At 35.9% G+C, this 16,822-nt stretch overlaps 1 protein-coding gene across 1 annotated transcript in view; it reads right to left on the minus strand.

Moving 5' to 3' along the window:
- Nucleotides 1-4,130: 4,130 nt before the first annotated feature.
- Nucleotides 4,131-16,822, minus strand: part of LOC140144028 (fibroblast growth factor receptor 1-like) — a 50,393-nt gene continuing 37,701 nt past the window's right edge. The window contains exons 11-12 of the mRNA XM_072165856.1: nucleotides 14,336-14,435; nucleotides 4,131-6,097 (exon numbers count right to left, since the gene is read on the minus strand). Coding sequence (XP_072021957.1) covers nucleotides 6,020-6,097; nucleotides 14,336-14,435 — 178 coding nt within the window. The 3' untranslated portion in view covers nucleotides 4,131-6,019. The remainder of the gene's footprint in view (nucleotides 6,098-14,335; nucleotides 14,436-16,822) is intronic.

Genomic DNA, 16,822 nt, shown 5'->3' on the forward strand with positions numbered 1-16,822 from the left:
ATATCTTATAAAAACGAATAGTTGAAATCAAACATAAATGAATAGGGATTATATTAAGAAAATGAATAGTGTGAAATTAGTGTGCAGGAAGCACTAACACTTTTTCCTGCCGGAAATATACTTGGCACATAATTATGTTGCTTGGGTCGATAGGATAAAAAAAAGGCGACGGGCCTCCTCGATTCCCCCCAATCCACTGACGATGGCGCACAAAACCACAAAGTGTACACAAATCCATTGAAATAACGTGTTTTTTGAATAACATGATACATTTTAGGCAAAATTATGACATGGTATTTGATTCACATAAAGATGTAAAAACATGTTATTTTAACGGATTTTTGTGCACGTTTTGATTTTTAGCGCTATCTTGGATTCATGGAAATAATCCCGTGGCCCAAACAACATATATGCCTAGTATAGTTCCGAAAGATAAAAGTGTTATTTTTTCCCTTGGATGGACCTGTCTAGTACGGTTAAGGGGTGGTTTGGAATGACAGGTGAGTCAGGGGTCAAAAACAAAATTTTTACCTTTTTGACCTCAGCACATGTGTATGTATGATCTGCCATACAAAAATTAAAAAACAATACCTCAAAGTATCATTTTTAATGTTTTTGTCATAATCACGCTTTTCTACAAATTTCATCTGTTTGTACCGGGGCGTGTCTGTTGCCAGGTAGGCCTACATGACAGCATAGACACACGTTACAACCTTGAATAATAATACAGAATTGTGACGTTATATTCTTCTTAACCTATCTTAGAACTGCCTATTATTTCAATTGTTATACTGTTCTGGTTGGTTTATTGCATATACTGTATAGAAATTATGCAATATGACGTCGAGCATGACAGAGAATATTCATGACAGATAAAATTCAGGTACCCGTAAGGTACCACGGAGCAATTCGCACGATAATACAATAAAACAGATGAAAGGTATGAATGGTTGTGGAATCGAATTGCAGACCTGTCCCTCTGTCACCTTAGAACTGCATCTCGTAGGCAATGGTAGGTAATAAACCAACCGGAACGGTATAACAATTGAAATAACAGCATGCCTTGGTCTCAATTCAAGATGTGCAATTTGGACACACCTACCCGTTGGCTGATTTATACTTCAACAGTTCCTCAAAACGATATCAGAAAAGCCACTATCTCATTGTTCATTGGCCCGCAGTATGCGCTCGCCCCGGGGCACTCAACTTTAGAATTGATGGGTATATGTGCCTACAAGCGTCGCGAAGTAGGCGCATATCAGTACAAAAACGTTGGGGTTTTTTATAATAAAAAAAGGGTCATTATGTACAATCAAAATGATAAAGGGGTCATTGGGTATAATATTTTGAAAACTGAAGGTGCCTGGTCATCGGGTATAGTCGGCTTCAAAAGAGGGGCATATATTGACAGGCACATACCGTCACCTCTAAAGTTGATGCCCCCCGGGTGCTCGCATTATATTTTGTTCATGGCTCGGCTTTTAAAACTCCCAAACATCACAATAAGGCTATTGAAAAGTGTATAGAATAGCTAATGATAGACCGGTGCCTGCGATTAGTCGCGGACCCGAGCGACAATATAGTAAACACATCGAGTTTATAACACAAGTGACAGAAGTCTTGAATTATGGAGGGTTTCATTGAACTTCTACCAGCAAAATATGGAATAATACTAACACAAGACACCAATCGAGATGATGATACCAGCCATAATGGAAAGCTTGTATTTGACCTTCTTATGAATCCAATTTCGTGGCGAGAAGTTAAAAAGGTAATGTATATTTCAAGAAATTTGGGTTCAAAAATTCCGTATCAGCTCGTATCATCAATTCCGTAAATATGGCGTATAGAGGCACAACTTGACAATAAACTGAACTATTTAAACGTAAAGGACGCACTGGATACACATAAATTTGTGTTTCCTTGCTGGCGGAATAGTTGCAAAACTCTTTTTGTCAAAAAAAGTTGGACAATTTATGAATTATGATTGGCAAAATAGCGAAAGGAAATAGACTTTTCCAACCATGTAAAACTACACTGGGTTGTTGACATGGTCGACATACAAGGCATATGCATGTTCCTAAAGTAGGAGGTAAGTACTATAATTAATTGTTTAAAGTGCTCAACATACCAGCAAAAAGTCATAGGGTCATCAGAGTACAGGGACTATGTGAAATACTGGGTACAAAAATAAAGTGCGTGAGCCGATATGCAACATCAAATATAAAAGCCGATTTACATAATTTCCCATGACCTTACAGAAGTGATCGTGCTCAAATATAAAACTATAGAGTTTGGTCCTTGATATGCACCATCAATTGTGTACTTGTGATCAATATTGCTAGGCAAACAATTACAGCAAACATGCCAAAATCCTCCCATTTCTCCTCCATTTACACACACATAAACCCATCCCTTAAGTGAATGTGTGAAGTTGAATATATAATGATAATAATAATAATAATAATAATAATAATAATAATAATAATAATAATAATAATAATAATAATAATAATAATAATAATGTTGGTAACTTAGTATTGGAAGCAATGGAAGGTATTATAAGATCCTGGGTAATATGGTTAGGTAAATACATGAAGTTGAAATATATAATTATGCGCTTGAGTGAATTTAATGTATTTTTATCTTTGAACTTGAAGAATAATTAATTTCAGAGTATTTTGATCACGTGATGAAGAACATTAACATAAAAACGATAACGCATGAACACTGCTAAATCAACCGGTATGGTGGGAAATATAAAGAGATTATAATAACACATTCCATCCACCATTGACAACATTGATAGTTAGAACCGTAACTCAGAAATTGTAGATTTAAATTTAGCGCCAGAAAGACGTAATCAGTAATAAAATGAATACCAAAGATGATCTTAAATTCTACTATTCTTAATCATAATTAACATATCTTATAATGAATAGGATACAACTACATGCTATTAGACCAAATTGAAGTTAAATCAGACACTTGCCTTGTGAGTTGTAAATAGGTGGGAATGTCTTTGAATATTAATATTAATAGAAATGTGGACTACTTTGTAGTCCGATTGTTATTTTTATTTATTATTATTATATTATTTTGGCGATTTTACGGTGCAGTTATCAAGAGAGGGCTCCAACCTTTGCGTTTTGCAGATTATTTAAAGAACTAATGAGAGAGAGCACTGTATATGTATGCCGTTATTTTTTATACTATAATACTTATCAAAAGAGGGCTCTCTTTATGTTACTGTAAGGTTTGCCGGGGCGTCAATTTCGGGAGGGGTGGTTACTGGGTTGGGAGCATACTCAAATTTTACAGTAACTGTAAAGGGAGCCCTATCTTGTGAGGAAATTAGATTGAATGAATTGAACATAACAATGTAGTGATTAATACTTAGAAATAAATAGAAAAAAAGACCAAATATCGACTATGGCATACCCAGCAAACACAAAACGTTTTCGACATCATTCGCAAAAGGTTATAAAAGATTGTCAGAAAACGTTTAAATGTCGGGTTATATAAAGGGTATATTAAGAGTATAAAACGTTTTCATAACCTTAAAAAACATTTTATGATAATCTACTGCTCAGCAAACAAAAATGTTTTACAGAAAACGTTTAAATGTCGGGTTATATAAAAGTATAAAAACGTTTTAATAACATTCCAAAAACATTCTTGAAAACGTGATACAAAACATTCTAAACAGAATGTTATTTTGGGGTTGAAAAAATATTTTGCGAAAAAGGTTTGCCCAAAATATTTTCAATCACGTTTTAAAAACGTTTTCATGACCTTTAAATAACCCGACATGTAAATGTTATTAAAAGGTTTTGAAAAAAAAACCATTTTAAGAACATTTCTGTGTTTGCTGGGTTCAAATATTTTAACATAATGTTATTTAAGTATTGACACAATATTTGGCAAAATGTTTGCAAAAATAGTTTACAATAACATTTTTTGAAAACATTTAAAAATATTATTGTAGTGTGTTTTCATACAAAACGTTTTAAAACGTTATCATGACCTTTATATAACCCGACGTTTTAATGTTATTAAAACGTATATACCTAAACCAAAAGCTAAAATATAACTTATTTAAAACGTTTTTAAAACGTTTTTGTGTTTGCTGGGTAGTCTAATAAAAATGTGGCTTCCAATAATCAATAGTAAATTAAATCAAATTCACTAAATGGAGAAATACACATGTTGAGGAAACTTCTTAACCACCTCTATGATATAATCTGGTATAAATAATATAATATTTACTGTTAGGCCAAACAAATGGTATAGCTCAAAAGTTGCAACTCGAATTCGTTTTGAAGTGCGCATTTGCCCCGGAAAAAACTGTGGTCAATTTAATGATTTTAGCAGATTTTACAAAAATGTGTTTTAAAAGTATTTTTTGGAAGATAGTGTTAGCAACACTTTTACAATATTACTGAAACTATACCAGTATGTGTTTACAAAAAGGGAGAAACGCGCATGCCGCATTAGATTTTAAAATTGTAGCAAGCTTTGAGACATATTATAAGAGTATCTATAATAATTATAGGTCCAATTTCTATTTGTTATTTCATATGCTTCTCAAGTAAAAACATAGGATAAGCTATGCTATTTATGTGTTGATTATTTTGACTATTTGAAATAACCTAGCCCCAACTCCAAGCCCATGTCTGCCATATTTACTTTACACTACCAGATTCCTATTGCTACCAACCCCAGAGGTACTACTGCCTAGCAACTTTGTGGATACTCTAAGGTAGCAGTACCAATCTAGTATCAGTGTGTATACTGTACATGTGATACGAGTACCCAAACAGGTACTCTACGGTACCAATGGAATGGAGTAGCTGGGCAGCAGTGTACCTATGAGGCCACAGTAATAGGAATCTGGTGCTGTACTTGTAAATACATATGACATGTATGCACTTAATGACTTTGTGTCCCTTTATTTCCGATCTTTAATGTCATTCAATACAAGCTCACCATTTCAAATGGTACATTCATTACGTTTTGTTACCTGAAGAGATTTGATCATATCTCACCTCCTGTTTCAACCAAAACGACAGTAATAACATTTAACCATAAATCGCCTCAGGCAAAACTCACATCCTGGGCCAACCAAATACCACACAAGGTCAGTTTTATGTAACTCATTGTGTCATATACTGCCTCTAGCCCTTTCACGCACCGTGTCCTCATATGAGGACGGTAATAAATGCACAATGAAAAATGTATTAATACCCCCTCATCAATGTGCAATGTTGCATCACAATGTCAAGACAGGGCAGTATACACTATGAGCTTTTATAAATGCCTACAGGCTCTATTTACCCCCCCAGGCACATTTCTACAATTGGGATTTCACAGCCATGCGCTATTCTTTATGATCTCTAGATTCAGCCAAATTTTTTACCTGTTTTATGACGTAGGAAGTGACTACAATTTTTTATTAGTATTTATAGATGTTATAGAACATAATGGAAACAACTATATTGTGACAAATATTTTAGAATACTTGAAAATAGTGAAAAAAACATGTGTCTTCAAATGAGGACACTGTAGTCCGACGAATAGGACCTAGTTTTTGAACTATCACTGCTCAGGCTCTGATTGCTCAAGAAAGATTGACCGCGAAAGTCCAGTGACCGCGCCGCCCTCGGGCGGCGCGGTCACTGGACCTTCGCGATTCGTCTTTCTTGCGCCATAGATATGAGATAGTGGTCATAGTCTGAGGTGAATATTGTCTGGTAAATAAGAAAAAAAGGTCCTACACGTCGGACTAGGACACTGCGCTATTGTGGTGTCTTACTATAGCGCCCTCCCGTCCTCATAAGAGGACACTGGGCATTTACAGATGTAAAATTTACCATGGTGGTATAGGAAAATACATACATGTAGAATGAAATAGGCCTACTACAGAGTGAATGTAATAATGATCGTATTTCATTCCTTAAAAAAAACTTAATAGGTTTCTTTTGACGCTGGGTAATTTGGGCAACTTGCTTCTTCCTTGTTAAACTTTTTCATCTTCATCAATCACTCCAGTATCGTCATAAAGATGTTCATCAATCTCATCAAGTAACAAGTAGTCCTGGAAATAATTTGATTGAAAACAATATTAAAAGTATATCAGTCACGGAATAGTTTTTATTCCTACAGCGTTAAATTAAAGGGCAGGTCTATTGCTCGGACAACATCATATCATTGGCAAGCTAATATTATGAGGACAATGAAAATGACCCCTTTTTTGAGAAAATAAGATGTTTAAAATTGATATTCCGCAAAACCCAACTTAAGATTTGGCCTAGAAAAACGGTGACGTCATGAAATGAGATGTGCCCGCTGTGAGAAAAGGGACTATAAACGCTCTCAATGGACAGAACGTATACTGTTGTTGTTCACAGAAAAAAAATCCAAATTAAGTATTACAACTTTAATGGTTTTTAAACATATGGATAAAATCAGCCGCTTTTTTTTTATATATTGTGATATTACAATTCATATGTATATCAATATCATGAGAAATATTAGGCGTAAAAAATAAATACATAATTTGAGCTTAGAATTTCATATGAGACTAGCATATAAACCGTGTTAAGGGTACTTGCCCATCAATTTCATTCAGGGGTGTGTTTGAAAAACGGCACAGCGCATTAGTAAAAAGAATAAAACATACTAACATTTACACAACCACTGCCAAGGCACTATGAATGCTAAAAATGCCCACTGTGCCACGGTGACGTGGTTAACATTCGGCGATTTTCAAAGATATACATATCAACACGTTTCTATTATATTAAAAATCAGATTTTGATAGGAATACAGTCGTAGAAAGACATATGACTCTACTTGTCTGTTTGTTTTTCATTTAATACAAATTAATTTTGATGAATTGAACTGGTATGACTCTTAGGACTCGTGATAAACGATGATTAATTTTGTAATACTAAAATGAAAACGCTGGGTCATTCACGACGTCATTATAATTCACGTCAAAACCTGGGGAGTGACCACGCACATACGTGTATACTTGCGCGATCGATACTCAATGATCCACACAATATCATTTGAATATACCACCCTTATGTATGCACATGCCTGACACATCTGCGGGAAGATATACTATACCTAATAGCTTACAATAGATACCCCACCGTAAATACGCGTAGTGTGCGTAATTTTGAACCATATTTTGTTCAAAAATGATAGGAAGGGACTGTTTTCAGCTAAAATGTCGGCTATCAGCAGATGGCCAATGGTATCAGGAAGTGTTGCAGAAAGGTAAGTGTAATCATTATTTATTCAAAATTTATTTAATTATACAATCCGACTGGGAAATCAGAAAAAAATGTCAGGTCAAAATTCTCACCCTAGAAATATTGTGAAATAAAATCGAATCAAATTTAGGCTCCGCAAACAATGTCCAACTATTCCCAGAGGGGTTTGCTAAACGCGTATATAATAAATTATGATTTGGGGTTAATTTGAGAAGAGTTATGCCTCAAGTTTAAAAAAACAACAACCGAGTGCACCTTTTTTGACCAAAAACCTCGACAATTCAACACTCTGTAAAACAAATCAAGAATTATCTGGGATAATTGCAACTACGTATATGAACGTTATGATCTAAGCTACCAGATGCATCATTAATTTCATGACTATGATATTAGGTTGTGGAAAAATATTACTTTAAAATTTCAACCAAAAAGAGAAAGTATCCTTAAGTCCACAAACTCATGTATCTGATATCCCTGTATATTGCAATGCTATAGTTGGATGAAATATTACAAAGCAAATGCATAGTAACAATACTGTGTGGGTTTTGTTCCCGAAATGAGAAAAATAGTGTGCATATTGTTATGCAGCATTGTTATGGTAAGTGATACTATCACTTACCATAGTACAACTCACTCATAGTACAACTCATAGTACAACTCATTGTTGCTAATGTCAAACTTGTCAAAGTGATTGTGATTGTATGATGAGAGCAAGATAAAGTGCCCGCTCCATTTACCTACGTTATCAGCCAAACGGGGGGAGAACACGTACGCTTCAAACGGGGGAAGAACACGTACGAGGCTGAACTTTACCCTCACAATTTCTCCTTTTTCGGAGAAATACGCGCAAAAAAATTGCAACAAGTGTCAACTAATAACTATTCTCTTCGAATAGAGATAAACTTGTTTTTAGCAATAGACCTGCCCTTTAAGTAACTTTATTTATTCCTTGCCATACACAAGTTGACAACTTTTTGATTAAGTAAAATTATATAATATATGCGTTCCCCGCATTTTTTTTCTTTTTGTTTTGGTTAAAAATATATAAGTTGGATATAGATGGTAATGCAATTAAATCGCTCTTCTGGTTTCCTCTAGTTATATATTATCTAATAATATTGTGAAAATCTAGAAAATGTATTTTTGGAACAACATAATGCAGGAATGTGGCTACAATAAACGGAAACTAACAAAGTTCGCGTCTGACGTCAATAAAATTCACCAACGGGTTTTTAGTTGACTCCCGGCATGCCTTGTGTTTAGTTTTCCACTTTCAAACATGTAAACCGTTTCAAAAGTAAGGTCCTAATAATATGCCCTGAAGACACCTTGTCAACCAAGGCCTAGAAAAACTGATTTTTGCTTTGTAACAGTGCCGATATTGTTCGCCATTTTCTAGAATTCCTTTTCTCTCCGACTTGCTAGCAATTGTTAAAAATAATGGAAACAAAACCATAATGTAGCGCACGCTTTTCGTAACAGGCTGAACGCTAGTCAGTCTATGCTCTTGTTCAACAAGACCCACCCAGTCACGTAATTAGGCGCTTGAAACGATCGAATTCGGTGTTGAAATAAGAAAAAAATTAGTTACACGCAATAATTATATAATATTGAATGACTTTGAGTGTGATACAAGAAAATATTGCACGAGATAGAAAAATAGTGAACGAGTCGAAGACGAGTGCAATATTTTTCTATCGAGTGCAATATATTCTTGTATCACACGAAAATAAGCCATTCAATATTATTATATACTGCGCCAATAAAGTATCCTTACATTTGGAAAAATAATCACAATTTCAAAACCGAACAATATTGGGGTAAATTTGTTTTTTTAATAGACGCACTGTCTAATCCTGCACAATATGACACCACATTGAATTCAATGTGACCTGAAGAAGTAAAGTTACAAGCAATTGAATAGACGACGGTCCCGTTTTAAAAGTGACAAACTGGCCTATTCAAAACTCCACAGACTAGACATCTGGTTTGAGAGTGTTGAATGGCTAATATTGTGTTGCATCCGGGTATTTTACAAATATTGTACAATATACAGTTTTATTGTATCGCTCAAAAGCCTGATATAAATAATAAATACTTTTCTCGGTCAAATGAAGAGCAATAATTTTTATTTCTTCGGTAAATGTCAGAAGAAAACTATAATGCTTGGTACTGTATTTTTTTTCAAACCCTGGTGTTGAAATTTAGGCTTCTAATATAAGATTTTCACAGGCTTCATTTTGCCCCGCGAGCTTTTTCTGGGGTTAACGTTTTTGCTTTTCAAAGTAACATAATTCGCTGACGAAAGATATTTCCCAACTTTTTAATGGGCAATATGTCATAGTTTTGTCAGAATTTCGGTTTTGATTGCACCATTTTTCAATTCCGACTACTACTTTTGTCAAAATCAACTCGCGATTGTACCCATGGATGGATGATTTTGCAAGGCACAATAGAATATCGATTATTTCTGCTGGTTATATTAGAAATGAAGCACTGGTTGGACATTTTGGGAGTGCGCAAGTGGAAAAAGGTGAAATCAAAACGGATATTCTGACAAAACTATAATAAATAGACCCACACGATGTGCCTTACAGAGGTGGGAAATATCTTTCTTTATCGAATTATATTAATTTGAAACGCTAGAACATAAATTCCGCAAAAAGCTCGCGGGCGAAATTAAGGTCTATAAAAAAATATTTAAATGTATATCCAAGCACTATGCTTTTAGCTGACTAAAGGGAAAAAATTATTGCTTCCTATTTGACCGAGAAAATTAATTTTATAGCAAAAAGGTGTATTTCTGAATTATGCTGATTTCAACATGTATCGATAGACTTTTTGCCCGACTATGCATAACAAAAGAAGCTGTGACCAGCGTGCAGAGTGGTAAGTGTTCCAATACATTTTGACGAGGATTGTAGTTGCCACTTCAATCAAGCGTAATCCAGTTGATTTACATTTTTCTGATTTAACTAATTTCATATCACTCCTGCCTACGTAAGAAATTAAAAACAAAGCTAGCCCATCAATCCCTAAAATGAACAGGTATCGATCAATCAATACAAAGGAACAATATATCACTAGCCCTCACAACGAATAACAAAGATACTCTCTCCTGTCACTCGTGTCGATTTTTACTTATGCATTTACATTATGTACAGTAACTTACAAAATAAGGCACTTGTAGGCTCTTATAATGTGTCTCTTTTTACATACAAAACATCTCCAAGTCACGTCTTGCAGGTTGTGACAAACAGGTACCCAACAATTATACCGAATTCTATAGCGTATTGTCACTTCAACAATAGGATGTTTGGTTGAATAAAAACCTTATTGACCGTCATTACAAAAGAGTTTACTACTATTGGCCGATTTCTCAGTTCTAACCATGGAGCTAATATAGAAAGGAGAGGAAATAGATTACGTAACGCCTATTGTTCCTTTGTGCCTATTTGAGTTTCCGAAACGCTATTCATCGAGAGGTACCTTTTGTTCGAGACAAAGGGCTTCCGCCATTAAATCAGTAACTAACCTGAAATCGTATTAAGGACAGAGTAATAGAAGACACATTCGTCCACGCCCGAATTTGAGATTTCTTGATATTTATCAACACTAAGATGTATTCTTTCACTTGAAACTGATAAAATACAACTTGCTAATATTTACTCGTATTTTTGCTTGATTTATTTCATTCTTTTCAACTCTAAAAAGTCACATGGCTCAAGACAGCTTAGTAAATTGGCGGGAAATAATGAGTCAGAAATGCGCGAATGTCCAACGCAGTCAAGGCACATTCGGTATGTTGTTAACGCCAGCAAATGTGGTGTAAACAAAACAAAAATTGATTTTTTTTTTACTCCGAACGGTTTTTTTTTCTAAGTTGTCCCAAAAAGTCGAGATTTTTAAACAAATCTGACGTCACCATGAAATTCCTTGGCTCATGTCCTTTCCAAAAATGTATAGTTTTATATACTTTGGACATACAATTAAGAAATAATGATGCTCGAAAAGGTCCATGTTCTCTCAGATTACTCTGCCCTTAACGCTATAATATGTAGGCTACTGTCAACAAGTGATGAAACGAAAGTCACGTGAAAGCGCCTACACGAACGAGAGGTACCATTTGTCCTAATCCAACCCAAGGGTGTGATTGAGTTGTCGCATGCACACAAAACAGAGGTTCGTCTGCCTGCAATACAAACCTATTGCAGCGCCCAAATTGGTTTGGGCGCTCATTTGATTATACTCAGTGAACACGCTTTGCTCTACCATTTCGCTACGGACAGTTCAGCAGCATAGGCAAAGTGTGCGCTCTGTGTGGCGGATGTAAGAATCTACACAAGTAAGTTGTCTACATTGTTTGCCAACAGGCCTCCATCTAAGGATTTAAAGTAATTATGATATCGCTCCTACTGTACAGTAGTATTTTTAAGGACATTAGCCGCGATCCACATCGTGTTTTTTTATGTCCTACCATAATAAGTATATAGGACTGGCAAGCGAGTCTACCCTGGACCTCATATGGTATATATTTGCTAATAACTCAAGAAGCATATAGCCGTACTATTTCTGAATCAATCAATAAAGCAAAGCAAGTCATACTTGTAGGTCTATAATACTATATTATATATGATTGCAGACCAACCGATGCAGCTCAATACGCCCAGTGTATGAATAAAAGCACCTAACAATAAAGTCGCCCAATTGAACAGCTGTAGGTCTCGATCGCACGACTTCATGAATATTGATTGGCAACATTTTCCAATATGTGACCCGGCAGCACGAATGAGCCGTAAATTCCCTAAATTGTATTCTGAGTTATGGTGTTAAATGTGTATGAAGGTCGTATTCATCGGTAACTTAAGCTGGCCCGACATCTGACTCATTTTGATAGTCAAAAACTAATCAATAATCCTATTGTTGAAGTGGATAATAAGCTTCTACCTTAGATGGCTATAGAACTTTTTAATAGCTCTGGTCTTTGCTTGCTTTTGCTAAATCCTGTTCAAGTGGTGGGTTACCAGGCATTGTATTTTGTACAGGTATGCATAACCAACAATGAGAGAACTTTCTTAAACCTCGTTGACTTGGGGATGATTTGAAATGACCGCCAATTATGACTGTTTGATATGTATTGCCAGCAATGTGGAAAAAGAGACACATGTAAAAACGTAAAAGCTATAATTTTGTTGAAGGAGCAAAGTTTAAGAAACCAGAACCCCGCTTCTGGATATCGTTTGAAGTCAAATGATAGACCATTTTTAAGTTTGTGATGTTTATTTTTTAAACACGAAATAAAACAAAATTGACTGGGGAGGAATTTACGGCTCATTCGCCGTGGACGGTCACATATGTCAGCGCTCAAATCGGACACAATAGAACAATAGACCCTTCAGTGCGTTGGTCCTAACACTCGTCGTTCGTAACAGACCTGCCGTAATTTTTTCTTTTCAGTTTCTGTTTCCGTATCCGTATCCGTTTTTGTAAGTCATTGTTATTCTGAAGTGGTAGCCTTTTGTCACTTACTAATAATTTGAAGCAAGTCAGTATCCATATTCGTTTCCATAAGTTATATTAATTTCTGACTTCAAACCTACAGGTAAGTGGGTACGTGTTCATTTAAACAAAAGAAGTATCTACATTTTACGGTCCAAAATTCACGAGAAATTGTACGGCTTCATTTACTTGTGTGTACTTAGGGGAGGGGAGGGGGAGGGAGAGGAGAGGAGAGGAGAGGAGAGGAGAGGAGAGGAGAGGAGAGGAGAGGAGAGAGGAGAGGAGAGGAGAGGAGAGGAGAGGAGAGGAGAGGAGAGGAGAGGAGAGGAGAGGAGAGGAGAGGAGAGGAGAGGAGAGGAGAGAGAGAGGAGAATTCGAGGCAGGATAAATTACCATAAACAATAAACAGATAATTATTAAGAACGCCCAAATTAATGCTTGATACTGAACAAGTGAGAGTGAGAGAGGGACGAGGAAGATAGAGAGCAGAGAGAGAGAGGCGGAAAGACTGGAAAGAGAAGAACTCGAGAGGAGAGAAAGGTGACTGGGAAGGGAGCGGAGAGACTGATCATTCGGAGGGGGAGGAGGAGGAAGCAAAATAGGTAGATAGACATTGATACGAGGGAAGGGTGACACTGCGGCCGTGCACAGGCCCGTAGCCAGGATATATTGGGGTGCGACTGGCTCATAAGCGGACCTTTTGTAATTTAAGGGCTTATTTTCAACGTTTTTACAGAAAAAAGTGCACCTTTTCATTCGGATTGGATTTTTTGTCATATCAATTTACCAACATCAAAGACGACAGGGTGCTAGGCCATTAAAAACACCGATGTTCCATAATCTTGCCTCTCCAGCCTTTATTGACACACGCATCCACCTCTATTGAAATAACCTGGTTGGTACTTCAAAGCTAACAAAGTCAGATTACAGTAAACTTATTCAATTCCTTGCGTTTTCGCATCTGAACAATAGACTTACGAAAACTGAAAAGATAAAACGACCACTGTGCGCGAGATTAAGAATTGGATTGCCACGAGAAAGTCTAAACTTCGAGGAACGTGGACAGATGGTGGGTTTTTATGCTTTATAAAAAATCGACAAATTCGCGCATAGAAGTTAATTTCAGAAAATAGAAGATTAGATTACCATAAAAACGAAACAGTAATCTTTAGCGAGGTTCTATGTAATTTTTACATAGACTTTCATCATCTTTTTAGTCTTTATTTTCACTAAATAAAAAATGTGCTATATAAATTAGAATTCTCTGCCTCCTAAACAAGAAAAATTGTGCCGCGATTGAGTATCACAAATCCTTTTATATGATGTGCAGTCGATTTTCATATATTCTTTTATACATAGTATGCTTCATTTTTCATTATTTTAAATTTCATTGAAAACCCTCCCACTCGGCTATTTCAAAAAGGTAACCAGGCTTTCTTAGCAAGTGCAATAAATGAGCATTAAAATTAATCTTATTCTATAGGGATTCTTGAAACACTTGTCGTATGGCGTCCACTGCTGTACCTTTATATGTTCTAAGGTAATGCACTTACTGATTGCATATCTATGATTCTGTCGAGCTTCTGGATAACCTCTGCAAATGATGGTCTGTTGCTTGGATTGGATGACCAGCAACCACACATGATATCATACCTAACAAAACAAAACACAGAAACAACTAACAACAAATTCCAATTTCGTTTTTGCCTTATAAAATAATATTGTCGGGTTTCTTACAAACCGAATTAAGACGTTTTTCCACAAAATGAATAATGATATTAGTTTCCACTTTCATAATTATGTTCCCGTCTCATTCAAAAGTTAAAATGAAAGAAAATAACTATTTCGATAAAATTTCGGGATTTATTTGGCAATTTCAGAGTTTGACACAAAGGTTTACGAATAGAGCACTCGTCTTCACAATATTATATTGATTTATGCTGGATCCCTATACAATTGTTTCATTAGTCATTCCTTGAATGGTTAAAAAAAACATATATATGGGTGGCCGTTATCAAGACTCAACTCGTTACAAGTGGACAAGTGAGGGACAACACCACCTTAAAGGACTTTTCACCAAATCCTGCAGCATGCGGGGAACCAGCTTGACCAACAGCAGAGAAGAACGATGCTTTGAAGCATCTCACATGAAAAAAGGCCTATTCATTATTGAAAGACATTAATAGGCTGCAGCTTTCATTGTAATTTATTCACTGAACCATAAAAACTGTTGAATGTGTGACACCTAAATCAGGAAAAGCTTAAATGTAATCAAATTCAATTATGCTTCTTTTTTATTAAATTACTCATTTAAAGGGAAAAAAATTGTCAAACACAAATTGAAGCATAAAAAGCCTATGTAGAAAAATGCAGCCATTTATGACATTTTCGGCCAAAAAAGCGGATGAAGATGATAAAAAGTAGCAACAAAAAGCCGCTCACTTGAAGCATAACTAAGCAATCTATGTTCCAAATTTTAAAACAAGATAATTGATCAAGCCGTTTTTTGGATTATACTAAAATGTCTTAGGGGGGGGGGACTTACTTTTTTGGAACCGTGCTTATTGTCATGACTGTGCTAAGCAAATATCGGATACATATCTATTGAATGTAGACAATTATAAATGGATCGGATATCAACACGTGGATGGGTCTGGTGTGGCACTGTGCTGAAGTATAAGCGTTGAACTTTTGTTTGTTTGTTTGTTTGTTTGTATGAAACATAAACGATGCATGATGATGGAGATTATTTGATTATGAATTAGTTTATTGGCTCCGGAAAGCACAACCCATACCTCTTACCTAGGCTTCCCTCTCCTTCACATATATAACCTCCTCCCCCACTTGCCCCACACTCTACATGCTCTATATTTACTCTCCACTATATCTTTATCTTCACTCCACTCTCGACATCCCCTCCTTCCCTTCCCACTTCCAATGCTTTCTCCCCACTTTCGAGTAACTTGGAATAAAAGTCAATTTAAACCAGCCTATATTGCATGTCATATAGCTTTCCATTATATCGATCCTCCTGCATGCGATATTGACATAAGCAGAGTAGTGTATAATACTGTATATATTACTCAGTCGTCTATTCAAAGAACAGGAATTAATTGACACGCATTTTCATGTTAATTCCAACGGTGACAAGCGGATCATGTTTTTATATAAAACGGCCCAATACACACATATTGTACATGGAAAACACCGTGACAATACGTAGTGTATTGTCACGGTGAAGACCGTGCTTGGAAGAGTATGCTGTATGCTAGCATACATATGGTCACGGTGTATAACGTTGTCAAAATACCACGTACTTTAGTACAGTAATAGTACAGTAATAGCGCCCTCTGTTGGTTATAATTCACTTTATAAAACGTATTTTCAACGTAGTGAAGAAATATTTTAGGTAATATAACACTATAGAATATAAAAACTAGTATTTTTAGAAGTTACATTTCAAGGTCGTTACATTAAGGTTACTCAATGTTTCAACATTAAGGTTACTCAATGTTTTAACATGAAGGTTAATTTTTGTAAACAAATTAGAGACAGCCCGTCACCCTTAAGATTACTCATTGTTGTTTGTTGATGCTGGGCCCCAGTATCAACCAAAAACATCAAGGCCGGTGACTCCCATACGACGACTAAACACTCCAAGTGGGACCCCAATATAAGGGCCCCGCAGGTCAAGAAAGCAAGAGTAACCTTAAGGATGACGAACTGATAACGAAAATTCTGTTATATTTACGGACAGCTCGTCACCCATTTCATAGGCCTACTTTTACATTTTTTTTTACTCTTTACACCATAATTTCCCTCATTCTTCAGGCCCTGCCCTCTATCGTGGGCTAATTTATAGTTTAAGCGTTTATATTCTATGGCGTCGCATATTATCTCTAATATTTCTTCACTACGTTGAAAATACGTAATTATGACCAACAGAGGGCGTTATTACTGTACTAAAGTACGTGGTATTTTGACAACGGTATACACTGTGACAATACGTATGCTAGTATACAGCATACTCTTCCAAGCAC

Source organism: Amphiura filiformis, unplaced genomic scaffold, assembly GCF_039555335.1.
Source record: "Amphiura filiformis unplaced genomic scaffold, Afil_fr2py scaffold_37, whole genome shotgun sequence".
In the NCBI taxonomy this organism is placed as follows: Eukaryota; Metazoa; Echinodermata; class Ophiuroidea; order Amphilepidida; family Amphiuridae; genus Amphiura; species Amphiura filiformis.